This window comes from Aspergillus brunneoviolaceus (assembly GCF_003184695.1).
Source record: "Aspergillus brunneoviolaceus CBS 621.78 unplaced genomic scaffold BO95scaffold_45, whole genome shotgun sequence".
Taxonomy (NCBI): Eukaryota; Fungi; Ascomycota; class Eurotiomycetes; order Eurotiales; family Aspergillaceae; genus Aspergillus; species Aspergillus brunneoviolaceus.
In genome coordinates this window covers 57,568-73,270 of record NW_020290775.1, presented here as the reverse complement: position 1 = coordinate 73,270, position 15,703 = coordinate 57,568, and the positions used below count along the sequence as shown (strand labels likewise).

Here is a 15,703-nt window from a genome sequence, read left to right as displayed (position 1 = left end):
GACCAGGGCCACCTGATTGGCACAGAACCCCGAACGAGGTGCTTTGTGGCGGTGATAGTTTGATGCATGATGCCAGCCTGGAGGTTTTCCCGGAGAGACTGTTAGCATACCGGTATGATGATTGATTCGTATCTGCTTCTTTTGGTCAACTCAATTCCAATTCCACACCCACTGGGAACAAACACGATCGGGATGAGGCTAGAGCAGGGATCGATCTTAACATATTGGTATGATATATCAATGATCCCATGTCTTTTCTTTGCTCCTGTTGATTTTCCCCTTCCACTCGCTTCTTCGGCGGACCATTGCTGCTCTATAAATCCAGCTACTTAGCTACCATCCGTCCTCTCTTCCAGATCCCCTCTCCTCTTTCCAAGACTTTTAGACCCAACCCGACCTTCATAGACAGAAAGAAGAAAGAAAGAAAGGCAAAAGCAAAAATGCACCTCCAAACCCTTCTCCCCATCCTCCTGACCTCCGCCTCCCTCGTCGCTGCATCACCGAATGCTGCTGCCGCTGCCGCTGCCGCTGCTGCGCCGGCCGCAACAACAGCAGCCAGCGCGGGGGACACAGCGCAGTGCGCGAAGAGGTAAGCATCTCCCTTAGCTCTCGCCTCCAAGAACGGGCACACAGACTACCAAGCCCCAGAGAGCTACCTAGACAGCTAACTGACTGACATGAGGGACATAGTATCCTGGACGCCTGCCTGAAACAGCTCCAACCGCAGATGGACGCCTGCGCGCAGAACGACTGGGATTGTCTGTGTACGCAGAGTCAGAACGTGTTGACGTATGCATAACCCCTTCCCATTCCTCCCCTTTCCCTGTTCCCGGCTTTGATCGCCTTTGTATCTTTGATGCTTCTGGTTGATCAGTGTGGGTGTGTGGTGGGTGGGGTCGGGTGCTGGATACCGTACATACATCTATAAGCCCACCTACCACCCACCACCCGCCAAGACCTATACGCCATACCGCAATCCCAAACCAAAAGATTATCCAGCCCTACACTCTCCACTACTTACCCTCCATACAAAGCTAACCCTTTCTCGCTCTCTCTCTCTGCCTAAAAGCTGCTACAACGACTGCCCCTCCGACCCGGGCCGCTACACCGTCACCCAGCAACAGGTGCCCTACTGCAACGCGGCGCAGGCCAACTCGCTGCTATACTCGACCTCCACCAGGGTGACCAAGACCTCGTCGGCGACCAAGACGAGCGCGCCCACCACCACCGCGGCCAAGACGACCGCCGCGTCGGCCACGGCCACGGCGCTCGAGTCTTCCGGGGCGGCGGCCGGTGCTGGATTGGAGCTGGGGTTGGGGGTTGCGGCGGTGGTTTTGGGGGTGTGGGGTTTTTAAAACCGGATGAATTGGGCTGTCGAAGCTATGGGTGTTGATTGTGGGGAGTGTACCTGGGATGTAATACTGCTGTTGTGTTGGTGTACGACCTCAAGGATTGGATGGATCTGTATGTACTACCTATGAAAGAACCTGTGATATTATGTTATGTTATGTCTAATCTGCGCAATGCTCTCTGGTGTTTTTGATGATTAAACAGATGAAGAATGGGTATCGGATTGATGCGGAAATTCAAAATGCAAGTTCATACTTCATGACGCCCCAGTAAGACTTTACTCCCCCATAAAATGAGCGGAACGTCTCCTGTATTTGTCTTCGCCCCGTCCACACGGCTGTCGACAAGGCTCCCGTGGCACAGATTCCCACCAGAGTCCATTGGAAGACCCCCTCGGAGAAGATGGAGAGTGACGAGCGGATGGTTTCGGCGGTGTTCTGTGATTCTCGTGGTCAGCATCCCAGGCCACGGGAAGGAAAGCGGGAAGCAACAAATAACGTAACATACCCATCTCTCAAACGCCTCGAACACCCTCGTCGCCCCCATGTGATGACCCTCGAAATCCACCGCCACCAGCCGAAAGTAACCATCCCCCACGAGTTCGACGGTCGTCTCGAACCCCTCCTTCGGTTCGTACTGGACGCTCTCGAACTCCTCCTCCGGAGCACTGCCATTGCTGGCCCGCTGCAAGACCCAGCCTGCCACATCCGTCGCCCCGTTCCAACTCACATACGCCGTGTGCGCCGTCTCATCTACCTCGACGTCTGGCGGATTGCGCGGTCGCCCTATCCAGTGGGATTTCTGCGCACGGTACGACTTCGTCCACCCAAGCCAGAAGAAGACCCGGGGGCCCCAATGGAAGTCGCAGAGGAGGTCGCCGTCGGTGCTGAACTCGGTGTATGCGGAGGATTTCCCCCAGCCAACGAACACATTTCCGCTTCGCGGGAGAACTTGCAGGCTACCCTGTGAGTGGCTGCTGAAGCGGCCTGGGCTGTCATAAACATGGAGGGTGTCGGCTGTCCAGTCGGCAAAATCCAGGCGGATCATGAGACCCCGGGAATGGTCGCAGGTGTACCCGTTCTCGTAGGCGGCGTTGTCGAGCAGGGTGAGTACATTGTCCGAGTGCCAGCGCGCGTCGTGCTGCCAGGTGAACCCCGTGGCCGAGCCATCGGATGAGATATCCCGGAAAGTGTTGCGCTTCCCACCCAGCACCCACAGGATTTCCCCAGTCGAACTGATGCAGGTGACAGTGTGCATGTAGCGGGACGATATGAGGTAGCTTCCGTCCCTGGGATGCTTGTCGATACTATCGATATGGAAGTAATCGTACGCAACCTGTGGGGAAGGCGAGGAACCCTTGTCGCCGAAGGGGAGGTGTGATTCGTCGATGGCATAGTGATCGCGTGCGCGCCACTCGAAAAGAAGCTCGCCTGTCTCAATATCGATCTCCTGGAACAGGCTGTCGTAGATCCAGCCGTCTTCAAGCCCGCCGACTGCGCTCAGATCCGCCTGGCAGATTTCGTAGATGGTCAGGATCGCGGTGCCTTGGTCGGTAATTTTGAACTCATGCAGGTCGCCTTGATGGCCGTTGGCGGCTGAGACAATGTGGACAACGTCGTAGGAGGCATTGAGCTATTCGAGCGTGAGATGGTTAGTTCAGCTGGCAATCACATATGAGCATCGTGCGGCAAGGCCCACCATGTAGTACTGTCCCATGCCTCGGGTGCCATCATACTCGCCAGCCCAGAAAGTGAGATAATCCTGGCCCTGGTACTGCTGTACCTTCAAGTCCATGACCTCCCCGAATGCGCGCTCCATCCAGACTAAATTCCCCCGGTGGTCGTAGACTAAGGGTCCCGGTTCGGGATAGCTATGACCACGCGGGCTGAGAAAGACATAGCCTTCTTCACAATCGGGATGCCATTGTTTCACATAAACCTCGGGGGACTTCATGCCGACCGACTCATAGCTCAGCGTGGGATGCGGGCCGAACAACCCCAATTCATACCAGAGGCCGTGCCATGAGAAGGCCGTTGCCAGTAAGGGCAGAAAGCCCCAGAAGACCAGCAGTGCGGCCATCTATGGTCGGAGATAGAATGACCTGGGATAGAAGAACAGGAGGAGAATGCATTTCGTGAACAGCAGCGGAGAGAATCATCTTGTAAGGTTGAGGTGAGCCATCCTAATCCAAGTGGACACAGCATGACGCGGTCGATCATGGATTGCAAAGCGACTGACGAGTCAACGTCGGTTTGAACCGAACCGGCCCCATTAGCGGTCGTCGTTCGTTGGCTTGTGTTCCACTGATAGTCCCCAGCAGTTCAGAACCCACGTAAACAAGATTCCCTTAAACCCACTTGGGGCGACGCTAGATTGTTTAGGTCGTGGAGAACCACGCGGAAATTCTCGTTGTCAAAGTTCCAGCTGTCGTCGTACCCATGGTTTGTACAAGAACATCCGTCGGCAGGCTGAGCAGGCTGATAGATAGTTAGTAGTGCGGATAAATCTTTTATCTAAAGGGACAGGGTTTGTAGAAGTGCTGCTATACTGTACTGTACTTTTTTTTCCCCCTTCAGATTGCATCAGCTGCACGGCTTCATGCAGCGTACGCTGTACTGTACCTCTTCGCAAGACGGCAGCCACATTTTCAACTTGGGCGGTTCATGTCATAATCTGATTGTGATGATTGATGGAATCTCATGCCGTGGCTTGGAAGCCGGAGTGATTGTGTAAGAGGCACAGCTGAGGGTTTGAATGGCGAAGTATGGAGTATGGAAGCAGAGCAGGAGGTGCAGATACGAACTTGGAAGGCAGATAGATGCATACATCCTAAACTTGAATCATTGCTAACGTTGTTGCTCCTTTCCTCCTCTCCTTCTGGTACTTCTCCTCACACCAACCTTTTGCTCCCTCTCCACCTTCTCCACCTCCTCCTCTTCAATTTTCCCACGCTTCCTCTTCCCCCGGATGTCTTGAAGATCAATTCCCTCCTTCTCCCCCTTCTCCTCCTCCTTCTCCTCCACCACCACCCCCTCCATCCCATCCTCACCCCCAATTCCAAACCTCACCACAAACGCCACCTTCTCAATCTCCAGACACCCAACTCCCACCCCCAACCTCCCCCTCAACCTCCGCACCGCATCCCACAACTCACGATACTCCCCAACATTATACTTAACATTCAACTCCCCGCTCTTCCCAGGCTTAAACGCCTTCCTCACCCTTTCCGGATCGCCCCCAGGGAAAACCCCCAAACACAACCACAGAAACACATCATCACTATAAAACGGCACCCCAATACCCTCACCCCCACCCTCACTCTCACCATCATCATCCGACGACAAAACCGACAACACCAAACTCCCCGTCGCAGGCCCAACCCCCCTCAACGGGCCCGTCACCTTCTCCAACGCCGTCCCCGGGAACATCTCCCGCAGTTCTGCAGTGCGCAGCAATCGAGATGCCTCCGCCGTAGCCTCCCGCACCAGACTTTCGGGATTCGAGCGGATCATCCCCAGTAATGCGGGGCGGAATTTTCCGTGTTTCCTTTGGGACCATTCTCTTAGTTATGCTATGGAGTATAGCTGATGGTGGGGGGTAGTTGATATGTTATGCTCGGATAGCCCGATCATATAAAGTAGAGAAGTAAGGAAAACGTGATGGATCGAGCAAGGCATTAGGTAGTAAGAGGGGGGGGGGACGTACATCTTCCACTCGACCAAACGCACCATTTCCTCCTTCTCGAGATACGCACTCCCTTCCCCATCACCCCCGGTAGTGGTCGAGGCGCGTTGACGGACTGCATCTGGGAGGGTCGTGTAGCGGAACTCGTCGAGGGCGAGGTAGGTTTTCACGGCTGCCGGCGCATCGTCGGGGTCCTCTGTTACGGTGAGGGTCGAAGTATGATCCTTGGATGCGGATTTGCTTTTGGGTCTGCTGCTGCTGCTTCTGCTGCTGGCGGCGGATTTCTTCTCGGTGGTGGTGGTGATGGTGGTGGCTTTGCGCCGCGTGGTGGATTCCACGGTGGATGGGTATCTCGCTAGAAGGGATTGCAAGGTTTCCTTCGTGATGTGGTCGGGGTCATAGGTTTTATGGGTGGCCATTGTGATGGTGATTGTGATTCGGAATAAGTTGGCACAATAGAAGTCTACAATCCTACTCAAGTTGTTTGAAGCTTCACGGTGGTGGTACGGCTAGCACCAATACAGACGTGGAGATTATGCTTAGGTAACGATCTTCTCTTTGCTGCGTCTCACATACATCTATTACTTCACTTCCAATCCAAGTAACCAAATGAGCTACAGAGGAGAATTTCCGTTGAGTATTGCATATTGATGGCGTCGTTGTCTAATCATAAGCTGTAAGAGTCCGTCTCCCATCAACATCTCACTGCACTTCTGCACAAAATTGTCCAAAATCCATCCCGTAATTTCTTCATCCACACAATTTATCCACTGAACCGAAGTCTGATACATGAAAGGTTAAGAGGAGAAATATAACAGCAGAATTACAAAAGGCAGAGGGTCTAGCCCCGAAATGAAGCGAAGTTCTATCGTGTATCATCCGGACTCTCCTTTGGGTCACCCTTGGCAGGTTTCGAGTCGGGGTTAACAAAGCTCACCCGCTTCTCTTCCTTGCCGCGTGAAGGAACCACTGATGGCGCCATAAGTCGGTCTTTCTTTTTGATACTGCCACGTTGCAGCGACTTCGATAATGGTGGTGCCCGGGGTGTCCCCGTGCTTGCCATCCCTATATCTGGCTTCGCCGGAGTCGCAGCAGCCGATCGCGCGCTATTCTCGTCGCCATCTTCGACATCAATATGGCCCAGGTCTTCATCATGATCGCCTGCTTCAGACGAACTAGGCCCCGGATCCGAATCCGACACATCCCCGTAATCATCGTCATCACTCACGAGACTCGGGGCTTGATTTGACTCGGCTGTGTTCGGACTGAGATTTGAGGCTTGTTCTGTCCCTTCTAGTTCTCGCAGAGTGGAGCTCTGCGAGCCCTGGGGAAGACAAGACATGGAAGGATACGGCGACTGGTAATCAGTAGGCCGGGTGGGTGTTGAGGTTTGCAGGGGTGGAGGCGTGTGATTCAGGGAATCCAGTCCCTTTCGGCTACCGGGGCGCCGGCTTGTCGCCTGCGAGGCTGTCGTGCGCATCGGTTGCCTGCCCGCACGGGCTCCCAGCGGTGTCTGATCCTGACTCATCTCCGCCGAAGGTTGCACGGACCCGGCGTCTGACTCGCCATCGTCATCATCGGAATAGTCATTCAAGTCCACCACAGTCTTGGCATCTCCGACCAGTTGTTCTAGGTCAACCGCAACGCCCCGAAGCTTCATCAGATTCGACAAATGAGGAGTCGCAGGGGAAGACATGAATGGACCGTTGCCTTCCGTAGCGGGCATTGTCTTTTGATCAGCGCTAGATGCTCGAGGCGTCTCCACTCCGGAGGGAGTCTGTCGAACAGGGCTCAATCGTCTCCGAGGAGTCACAGTGGCGTCGGATACAGGTGTAGGCGTCTTGGGAAGGGGCTCAATGACATGCGCCGACCGAATCAACGGATGAATGAAACCAGCTGTGGCCGGGCTGGAAGTTTCGATTTTGCCGCCTATTACTGCGCCAGCCTCGTCCACTTCCACAGGTTCGCCCGACTCAACTGCCGCCGCTTCATGGCTTGCGTAGTTTCGGCTGTGCGCGATACGGCAATGATTGATGAATCCCTGCGTGCTAGAGAAATTGTCCCGGCGACAATCCAGACACACCAGCTTGACGAGTAGATTATCCGATTTTCGTCGGATGAGCATTGGCCCAGTCTTGTCCTTTGGTTGCGGATAGCCGTTAGGTAGAGACTGCAGTCTCCCACCCGTGCCTCGTTGCGGTCGCGTCTTACTAGCAACGTACCCCAGATCCCCACAGCTTCCACGAGTCGAGCGTCCTTCAGTCCATGGACTAGCATGGCCGCCAGTCATAGGCGTAGCAGGTTCAGGCTCACCGCCATCAAAACGAGGATCTGGAATTAGCCATCTTGCAAGATGGCGAGTGTACGGGCCGTCAGTGACACCCCAGGGTGCTGGAGACAATGGCGCAGGCCCATTTTCAGGAGCCCACACTGCCATGCCCGTTCCGCTGCTGACCGCTGGCGAATAACCCGCCACATTCGAACCCGGGTAAGGGATCTCTGCGCATCGGCGCAGTTGCTCCAACGCGACCTGACACTTTGCGATTTCCTGGTCGATCAACCGAAGTTCGTTGTGCTTTAACAACACCTCCAAGCTCAGTTGGGCTTCAAGCGTTTCACGCAGCGTGTCCACATCCACCTTCTGTGAGCCGGTGTTCTTGGTCACCGCAGGTGGTTCAGATGCGCCCTGACTTGGGGGAGGGGGCGGCGACGACTGCGACGTCTCGGGCGGCGGATTTATCGGAAGACTGTTGGGCGCTTCGAATGACACAGTATCCGTGTTGGTGGCGGCTGACGAGATATCCTGCTTGATGGCGATAGAGCCGCACGGTGCGTTCTCTGCGCGCAGCTTGGTCGCGACCGGAGCATCCTGATCAGGCGTCATATCCGTGGAATCTGAGCGCTTGCGCTTCAACTGAGGCAGAGGGATGGCGCTGACGCCAGGCGCAGGGCATGGCGGAGTCGCAAGCATTTTCAGCTCCTCCGCCATCACCTTGTTTCCCCCAATTGCAGAGGACCAGGGTAGCAGCCGAAACATGCCATGCGAGTTGTGGTCGCAAGTCCTTGTGGTTTGCGACTTGCGTTGCGACAAATGCGCCAGGGTTTGTTAGACGAGAGAAGAGTGCGCACGAACGAATCAAGGATTGATTATATGCTCCGCTGAAAGACCATACACCAGTGTATGCGAAATGCGACCGATCTAAATGTGGAGAGGAGAGAAGAAAGTGAAGTAGAGCGAAGCGCTCAACGAGGGAATGCGTGTCGCTGCCGATCGGTCGGACAGGTCGTTTGCGACCGGATGAAACCCAGCAAGGGGGGGGGGGGAAGGAAACACGGGGCAAGAGTCAGAGGGAGGGAGAAGGTTACCCCAACGAAAAAGAGACAGATGCCGGAAGCTCGGAAGGGTAGGTAGTAAGAATGCACCACGCGGTGATGGGAGGGAGGAAATTGTTCAAATTGATTTGTTGATAGCGTAATCGACCCAGACAAGGAGGATATTCCAATAGCAGTTGCAGTAGGTTAGAGTAGTTGGGTGGGTGGGTGGGAAGGTAGTTAGATAGTAGTAGTAGTAGTAGTAGTAGTAGTAGTAGTAGTAGTAGTAGTAGTAGTAGTAGTAGTAGTAGTGGCAGTAGTAAGGTAGGTATAGTAGTTGCAGAAGTGGTCGGTGTGATAAGGGTAAGTAGGTAGAATAGAAGAAGAGTGTCAGGTAAGGTAGGGCGCAAGAGATGGTAGGTTAGTTAGTGGTGATAGGGAATGGGTGGGAATAAAGCCGAAGAACGATAACGGGGAATGATAATGACACGGATAATAATGATCATATAATAATAAGAATACGGAGTTGGGAAGCGTATCCGTACTTTGTTGTTTCCTCCTCTTCTTTTTTTTCCCAGTTGAGGTCACATGTAAGACGGGAAGGCAACAGGCAGGCTGCGACAGAAAAGGGAACCTGGAAGCAGGCGCGCGGCGATTGACGCTCGGGAGGCAAATTCCAGGGACACTCGGGCAGTGGGCAGTGGGCAGTGGGCAGTGGCGTAATCTATTAATAATGGGGAGTGGAGGGATACAAGCAGCAAGGTTGATGCGTCCAGTGGGTTGGGTCACTTCTTTTTGGCTTGTTGCCTGGATAGTAGAAGAAAAGTTGAGGGCGCAGCCTTGGGAAGAGAAAGAGAGAGGAAGAAGATGTTGACGGGGAGGGATAAGGGAGTAGGAGAGGATGAAAGTGAGAGAAGATAGGAAAAGAGCTGGACAAGGAGAGGATTGTTTGAATTTGAAAAAAAAATCCAGTCCAGAATAGCTCCCTCAACAGCACGATTCAGGATTCACCACCACCTTGAAAGGATGCAGAGCAATAAGAATAATGGTCTGTAAACAGGAACCTAAAACGGGAGGGAGGAATCAGAGTCCAATGAATGTGGACCAGGCGAAGATTGTCTTCCGACCAGGGACCAAACCGGTTTAAGCAACGTGAAAGGTTATTTGGCAATGATGAAGAAAGCTGGTTGAGGATGGATAATAATGGTGTGGAGAGAGAGAGAGAGCAGTCGAGGGAATAACAAAGAAGCTGGGAGAAGAGGGCGGAAATCGAGGGATTCACAGAGGTGTTCAAGGGAGGCGATGATATAAACAACGACCAAAAAAATAACCAACAAGAACAGGAACACAAACGACTAGAAGAGTAAGAAAAAGAGGAGAGAAGGAGGAGGGGGAAGGGGAGAAGAGAGCGAATGTGTTGTTGTTTTGTTAGTGATTCAAGTTAGTTAGTGTTAGGTTAGTTACTATTGATTGATGATTGACTTATTTTAGAGTGAGTACTGGCACTGGTAGAGAAAGAAGGGAAGAAGAGGGGAGAGAAAAGACTAAAGAAGAGAGGGAAATGGGGTTCTTCTTTCATCATCGTCACTAACTACTCATACTCACTCGGTCCACTACTTTTACTGAGAGTCTCAGAGTCTGAGAGAGGAGGGAGGGGGTTTTACCGCCTTAATTCACTCCGGGGTGGGGTGTCCACTTTTCTACTCTGCGCACTCCGTCCACTACTGAATTTACTGATACATCCTCTGATACTGACTCTGTTGGTACTCCGTACCCCGTACCATTGCTCAACTCGCCCCATCAACCTATGAGATCGTTAGCAGCCTACAGCCCAGCTGCAAGTCCCCACGATTTCGACTTATTGTTCCATGCGAGAAGCTGCTTGTGTTGATGAATATTGTGGTGAGTCTGCCATACAGGTCGAATCATCCATCATCATCCATGACTGCCTGAACTTCCAAACCAGACGAGTGGAGCCTGAATCGAAGAATCCTGGGCCTGGACTGGTCCATGGATGGCCGGGGTACCGCCTGCGCTAAATTGTCCACTATTCCTGAAACAGTTGAAGTGATGCTGCTCTCTCTGTTCCATGCTGTTGCTGCTGTTGCTGTTGCTGTTGCTGTTGCTTTTGCTTTGCTTTGCTGCTGCTGCGGCTTGCTGCTAGCCTGCTACCTACCGCAAGACCTACCACAAAGTACGAGTACAACCACTGTATCGTATAGTAACCTCAGATACCCGGTTCTTGAAGCATACCGGTACGTCTGTCTCTATCTCTCTCTCTCATACTTCTCTTTTCACACCCCAGACCAATGCAAAGGAAGACTCGCTTACCGCGATGTCAACAGTGCAGCGCATGCACCCCTCATCAACAGGCCCATCAGTGAGCCATATTTGCTTGTTCCATGGATTCGGATCTCATCTATTCTGAATTAGCTTTGTCACACATGGTTATTGTCTTTCCTCTCGCCGTCAAGTCTCCTGCCCGTCTGCACCCGCCCCCCCTCCTTCCCCCTCGTATGATAGATCGACCTGATCGTCGCGTTTGCCCGCCGTGCGGTGTCGTTACATCATCCACTCTCGTCGTCACCCGCGCCGTCCTTTGCTCCGTGCTCCACTTTAGCCCAATATAGTTCGCAATTGAGTTCACTATGATCGCGTCGGCATAACCTAGTGCTTGGCTGCCCATGTGTTGGGGCCGCTATCACTGGAGGGTTGCTGCACTTCCGAATCCTCCGCGAATGGTGGACATTCTAGTGTGCTCTGTGATGTGTTCTAGAATAACGTTCAATGGTCGGAATCCGTGGTGTGACAACTTTTGTTGTAGCGTCCCTTTTTTCTGAGACCCAAATCGTCGGCCATACATACTGCACCTCAAAATTAACTTATCTCTCTCCCTGTCCCGGGCCCAGTAACTCGAGTGCCATTTGAGAGGGCACTTATATTGTCCAAGGGAGTCTCCTGAGCTGCAATCGTCGTGTGGCAATGGAGAGGAGAGCTACTCAAGGAGTTGAAGCGACAAACTCTGTAGGCTAGCAACCGTCACAGGAAGCTAATAAATATAGGAGCATGCCATGACTCGCGCAGTGTGTGACATATGCGATAGACGGGCAGTGGAGCTCTCCTTCATCTTTTCACAACCAAGTCGCTGTAAGAACAGCTCCCCTACCACCGTTCAGGGACACACAAACAAGCCTGACACCAAAATACTAGCCATGCACGTATGACTGCCATGCTCTGTGCAATGATCAGTTGCGCGACGACATAAGTATAGCTACTCTTAACTTAGCTGCTTCCATACACGTAGTTCTCTCTCTCTTAAGTTCTCTCTCTTCCCCGCACCCCGGCCAATGCCTACGGCCAGCATTAGCTAGACAGCCCAGCAAACCACAATCCACTATCACTAGGGCATCTTGCATTTTTACTTTTGAGATTCGTCTTGCAGCCTGCGCATCGGAAAGAACATCTCAATCATCCCTTCCAATGATACTATCACATCATTGCCCAATCCCGCCAATCTCGCACTGATTCCTGATTCTTCCATGAGGGTATCCACGACTCTAGGCGAAGATGGATCCATAAAGGGAGATACTAAGTGATAATCGACTGTCTAATCTGTTTTTATTGCATATTCTATGCTATGTGCCACACGGATGAATGATCCCCTCATCCTATACTTCAGCGACTAGAACGCATCTCTTATTTATGCACATTATCGTTGACATTACCTCCACCCTTCTGGCCAAGATAGAGATAGTGCTATCATGGATCTGTCCAAGCTACTAGGTATCCTGGGAAGGGCTCGTGTGCCAATTAACGTAAAGCAAGGCCAATCACCGTTCAGACAGCTCTAAGCTCCCACCGCACTGGCCAGGCGACGTACATCACAACACGAACCTTGCATGCATCGGACGGCCTTGAGGGCACGGTCTTACTTGATGATACACCATGGTATTGGCCCATATCCATACGATGACCTCCAACCGCCCTGACACGAATGTGCAGGTTGCTGTGGGAAGCTATAGTAGGTTATTACAATGCAGTAGATTGATTGAAATAGGGGTTGGTGGCCATTGATGACTGTGGTGAAAGCCTAAGCACCGAGTAAAGAGTATGACTATGACTGTAGAAGCCGCGAGAGCGAGCTTGAAACTGTGTAATATTTGGTATAAGGCACGATCAAAAGTGAAGCGGAACTAATCACAAATTGAGAACATAAGAACAACCACCTCCAGCTTTTATCCCACATTCCCGCCCAATCGCGCCTGAGTGATGCAAGTTGCATGGTCTCGTCAATTGGATCCATGTTAGAGCCCAACATGTACGGCATATGACCAAAGCGTAGGTAGAAATGCTGCCCGAAACAAGCTTTAAGATCAATGATAATCCAGGGCGCGCCAACAAAGTCACCTAACCACGACTCAATTTCATCCCGGAGTCATACAGAGACAAAACATAAAGCAGCATGTATCAATTGGGAAAGCAACACTGTCAACGCCATAGACAAAATCAGTGACCAGCACCGACATCGAACGAAACGAAAATAGATCTACCTTCTACTTAAGTCATTCACATAGTTTGTTTTTCTTTCCGTCATCCAAGGACCCCATTCAGGTTTGCACTCTGGAACAGTGCCGTCTCATCTCGTCAATGCTCCCCAGGTCATAACAAATCCAACCAACCTCTCGTCACAGAGTCCTCTTCTTATTCCGTCATGCGCAGAATGAAGTTCACAACCACAGCGGCCAGAAGCGCCAGCGCCAGCACGGTCGGTCCGAACCGATCGTCGATGCCACTCTGGCCGCGTTTACGTATACTCTGCGCCCGCCAGTGGAAGGTCACCAGGGCATAGATCATGGCAGCCATGGCGATGACGGTGAACAGGCCTGCGGAGATGCGGCCGATGCGGTCACCGAAGTTCAAGAGACCGACGGCTAAACCGCCGAGGATGACGGTGAAGTTGAGCCAGGAGAGGAAGGTACGCTCGTTGGCGAAGAACACCTTAGGCTCGACACGAGTGGGCAGGGCAATGCGCTTGCCTTTGGAGGTTTCGTTAGCCACTGGACAGTGAAGCTAAATAGCATTGGTGGCTGCTGGAATCAAAAGAAAATGTTTCACTGACCAGGAGCGGTTTGAAGGAGGGGCTGACTCGACATCGTGTGGAATGGCAGGGATTTGGGTGTGGTAGGACTTGAGTAGGTGTTGTTGGTAGTCTGAGCCCGCAAGGGAGGATGGCTATGGGAGCTATGCTGAGGTTGAGCAAAGGGTGAAAGATGAGAAAGAGGAGAGGAGAGGAAAGAGGGAAAGAAAAAAAAAGAAAAAAGAAGCAGAGCCGAGCTTCAATTGAGGTTTCTAGTCTGGCGCACGAGGAGGCCAAACGAAGGGGCTAGGCCAAGATAGCACTGGCTAGTTCTTTACTAGATGGATTGGAGCGAGGAAGAAGACGACGACGGCATTGATGTAATATGAGACCGGTATTAAGAGGACGGGCGGTGATTCGAACCCGGGACGAGGTCCCCGCGCCTTTGACGGCCGACACCTTCCCCGTTGCGGCCGTAGCGGTGGCGCATCCTTCTGTTCTGCCCATGCCCACCGCCAGATAGCGCGCACGTGCTCCAACTGTTTGCTGTGATTGATAGCCTCAGGTCTCCATTGGCCACTTCTATTGTTTCGGATCATCAATGCCCCGGTAACTGTGGCGGTGGTACCGGGACTATTCCATAATGGGTAAGCAGATCTTTCTCTTGTCTCTTTACGGCCTAGCGGACTGTCAGACACAGCCAACCAGCAGTCCGCAAAGCCACACTTATGATGCCGCCTCAACTAAGTTGCATGTTTCCAAACATCCAAACGACCCTCCTGATAACAACAGCGTGGAAGGATCTCTCTCATTCTCTTGCTTCACTCTTTCATTTTCTAGATCCCTTCGTGTGCTCCTGCATGCAATAGTTGGAAGTTCGCATTTGGTTAGTCGGAGCCAGCCCTATTTCCCCTCCAGTTTGTCAGAGAGGCAGAGAGTCTGACGTTCTCCCCCCCCGTCTTTCGGAGCCACATTCCTGGCTTCCCTGTCCCTCACTTACCCACCCCACAAGCACCTCTCCAGCGTCCCGTGGTCGTGCCCACCGTCTCGACCCAGACAAGACACCGCGGAGCTTCTAGCTTTCCCCTCTTCTGAACTACGCTAATCAAGACATCGAAACTTACCTTCAGTAAACGGTTCAATCAACTTGCTTAATCACAATGGCCGTCGAACCCGTTCCCACGTCTTCTGTACGTCTCCAACTTCCCCTTATGCATTCAATATCTTAGAGGGCGGCTTGTCATCATCTGCTCACGAGACCGGCAAACGAATCCACTGCTAACAATTCACTTCTAGCCCGTGGCCACTTCCGAACTGACCAAGATAGCCACCGAGGTATGCATCCCGGATAGCATCAGCTGGAATTAGTGAAACCGGCCCCGCGAAAATACCACTACGATTGACCTTCATCACACTGTCGCCGAATTCTGAATTATCTCCTTTCCCTACGTCTTGCATCCGAGCGCACAGAAGCGACGACACACTAACCAGCAGACCCTCCACAGGCCTGCGATTTCGCCCTCAAGGATGTAACAGAATATGATCACTCCCGGGTCGCAGACTGGAACTCGCACATTATTGTATGTCCGCTTTTCTTCTCGGTCCCTAAATTCACCGCGCGAAACGCGCAACCAGCCAAAACCCAAGACTAACCATGTTGCTACCTGGCCCGCCCCAGAACACTATCCTCAAAGCCCTGATCAGCGCCACGGCTCCCTCCACCGCCTCGTCTTCTCCCCCTTACCGCTTCGTCGTGAACAGCACCATTGTCCAACAGGGCCTGATCGACAAGTCCGCCGCTGCGGACGGTACCACCGCCAATGCCGGCAAGCGCGGAATGCACTCCGCTTCCGGCGCCTTCTGGGACGTCAACCGGGACGGGATGTGGACATTCAAATACCCTGGTGCCGAGGAGAGGGGCCTGGACGTTGTTGTCAGTGTGACGTGGTTTGCACTGGGTTGAATCGCCAGTCTTGCAATATAGGAGTGGAGGAGGAGGACTTGCACGAGTTGATATATTGTGACATTTTGAAGGTCATATTGGTTATCTACCAGCGAGAGCTATCGCGCGTTGATTGGTTATATCAATTATAGCGGAATTGGCACTGTGTTCTGGTTTACCTTCTTCTTGGAATTGCGAGGTTAATTTTTTTTTTTTGGGAAGCCGTGATTCTTGTTGTGCTGAGAGACTGGAGAGTGATACCATGGTCTTGTTGTAATAATTGAATTTTGAGGATATATTCCTACAGATGTAGCAGATTTCTCTCCAAGTATCGAATA

General features: G+C 52.5%; 6 protein-coding genes across 6 annotated transcripts; 2 read left to right on the top strand and 4 right to left on the bottom strand.

Annotated features, from left to right (window-relative positions):
- Positions 1–440: 440 nt before the first annotated feature.
- BO95DRAFT_465030 (GPI anchored serine-threonine rich protein) lies at positions 441–1,355 on the top strand (the record flags this gene model as incomplete). Its single annotated transcript, XM_025589107.1, has 3 exons — positions 441–589; positions 691–789; positions 1,070–1,355. 3 exons carry the CDS (start codon positions 441–443, stop codon positions 1,353–1,355), a joined length of 534 nt encoding a protein of 177 aa, XP_025440847.1.
- Positions 1,356–1,487: 132 nt separating this feature from the next.
- On the bottom strand, positions 1,488–3,805 carry BO95DRAFT_444179 (arylsulfotransferase family protein). Its single transcript, XM_025586826.1, has 3 exons — positions 3,049–3,805; positions 1,858–2,982; positions 1,488–1,787 (listed from the first exon to the last, which is right to left on the bottom strand). The coding sequence occupies exons 1-3, from the start codon at positions 3,427–3,429 to the stop codon at positions 1,587–1,589; spliced, it is 1,707 nt and encodes a 568-aa protein (XP_025440846.1). The 5' UTR covers positions 3,430–3,805; the 3' UTR covers positions 1,488–1,586.
- BO95DRAFT_175454 (uncharacterized protein) lies at positions 3,704–4,893 on the bottom strand. The gene is made up of 2 exons (XM_025580851.1): positions 3,899–4,893; positions 3,704–3,827 (listed from the first exon to the last, which is right to left on the bottom strand). Exon 1 carries the CDS (start codon positions 4,860–4,862, stop codon positions 4,197–4,199), a length of 666 nt encoding a protein of 221 aa, XP_025440845.1. The 5' UTR covers positions 4,863–4,893; the 3' UTR covers positions 3,704–3,827; positions 3,899–4,196.
- Positions 4,894–5,662: 769 nt separating this feature from the next.
- On the bottom strand, positions 5,663–8,389 carry BO95DRAFT_444177 (uncharacterized protein). Its single transcript, XM_025586825.1, has one exon. The coding sequence runs from the start codon at positions 8,021–8,023 to the stop codon at positions 5,900–5,902; it is 2,124 nt and encodes a 707-aa protein (XP_025440844.1). The 5' UTR covers positions 8,024–8,389; the 3' UTR covers positions 5,663–5,899.
- Positions 8,390–13,047: 4,658 nt separating this feature from the next.
- Positions 13,048–13,499, bottom strand: BO95DRAFT_465027 (putative vacuolar transporter chaperon Vtc1; the record flags this gene model as incomplete). The annotated part of the gene is made up of 2 exons (XM_025589106.1): positions 13,048–13,382; positions 13,466–13,499. The coding sequence occupies 2 exons, from the start codon at positions 13,497–13,499 to the stop codon at positions 13,048–13,050; spliced, it is 369 nt and encodes a 122-aa protein (XP_025440843.1).
- A 701-nt stretch (positions 13,500–14,200) lies between these two features.
- Positions 14,201–15,694, top strand: BO95DRAFT_483233 (dynein light chain Tctex-type family protein). The gene is made up of 4 exons (XM_025590282.1): positions 14,201–14,613; positions 14,720–14,758; positions 14,929–15,003; positions 15,102–15,694. The coding sequence occupies exons 1-4, from the start codon at positions 14,584–14,586 to the stop codon at positions 15,384–15,386; spliced, it is 429 nt and encodes a 142-aa protein (XP_025440842.1). The 5' UTR covers positions 14,201–14,583; the 3' UTR covers positions 15,387–15,694.
- The last annotated feature ends 9 nt before the right edge of the window (positions 15,695–15,703 follow it).

What these genes read in the sequence shown, in the direction of transcription:
- BO95DRAFT_483233 (XM_025590282.1), top strand. Translation starts at nt 14,584, where the DNA reads ATGGCCGTCGAACCCGTTCCCACGTCTTCT. An exon ending in AACCCGTTCCCACGTCTTCT is followed by an intron (nt 14,614 to 14,719) that starts GTACGTCTCCAA and finishes ATTCACTTCTAG; the next exon opens with CCCGTGGCCACTTCCGAACT. An exon ending in TGACCAAGATAGCCACCGAG is followed by an intron (nt 14,759 to 14,928) that starts GTATGCATCCCG and finishes GACCCTCCACAG; the next exon opens with GCCTGCGATTTCGCCCTCAA.
- BO95DRAFT_444179 (XM_025586826.1), bottom strand. Translation starts at nt 3,429, where the DNA reads ATGGCCGCACTGCTGGTCTTCTGGGGCTTTCTGCCCTTACTGGCAACG. An exon ending in GCATGGGACAGTACTACATG is followed by an intron (nt 2,983 to 3,048) that starts GTGGGCCTTGCC and finishes ACGCTCGAATAG; the next exon opens with CTCAATGCCTCCTACGACGT. An exon ending in TCGAGGCGTTTGAGAGATGG is followed by an intron (nt 1,788 to 1,857) that starts GTATGTTACGTT and finishes CGAGAATCACAG; the next exon opens with AACACCGCCGAAACCATCCG.
- BO95DRAFT_175454 (XM_025580851.1), bottom strand. Translation starts at nt 4,862, where the DNA reads ATGATCCGCTCGAATCCCGAAAGTCTGGTGCGGGAGGCTACGGCGGAG.
- BO95DRAFT_444177 (XM_025586825.1), bottom strand. Translation starts at nt 8,023, where the DNA reads ATGGCGGAGGAGCTGAAAATGCTTGCGACTCCGCCATGCCCTGCGCCT.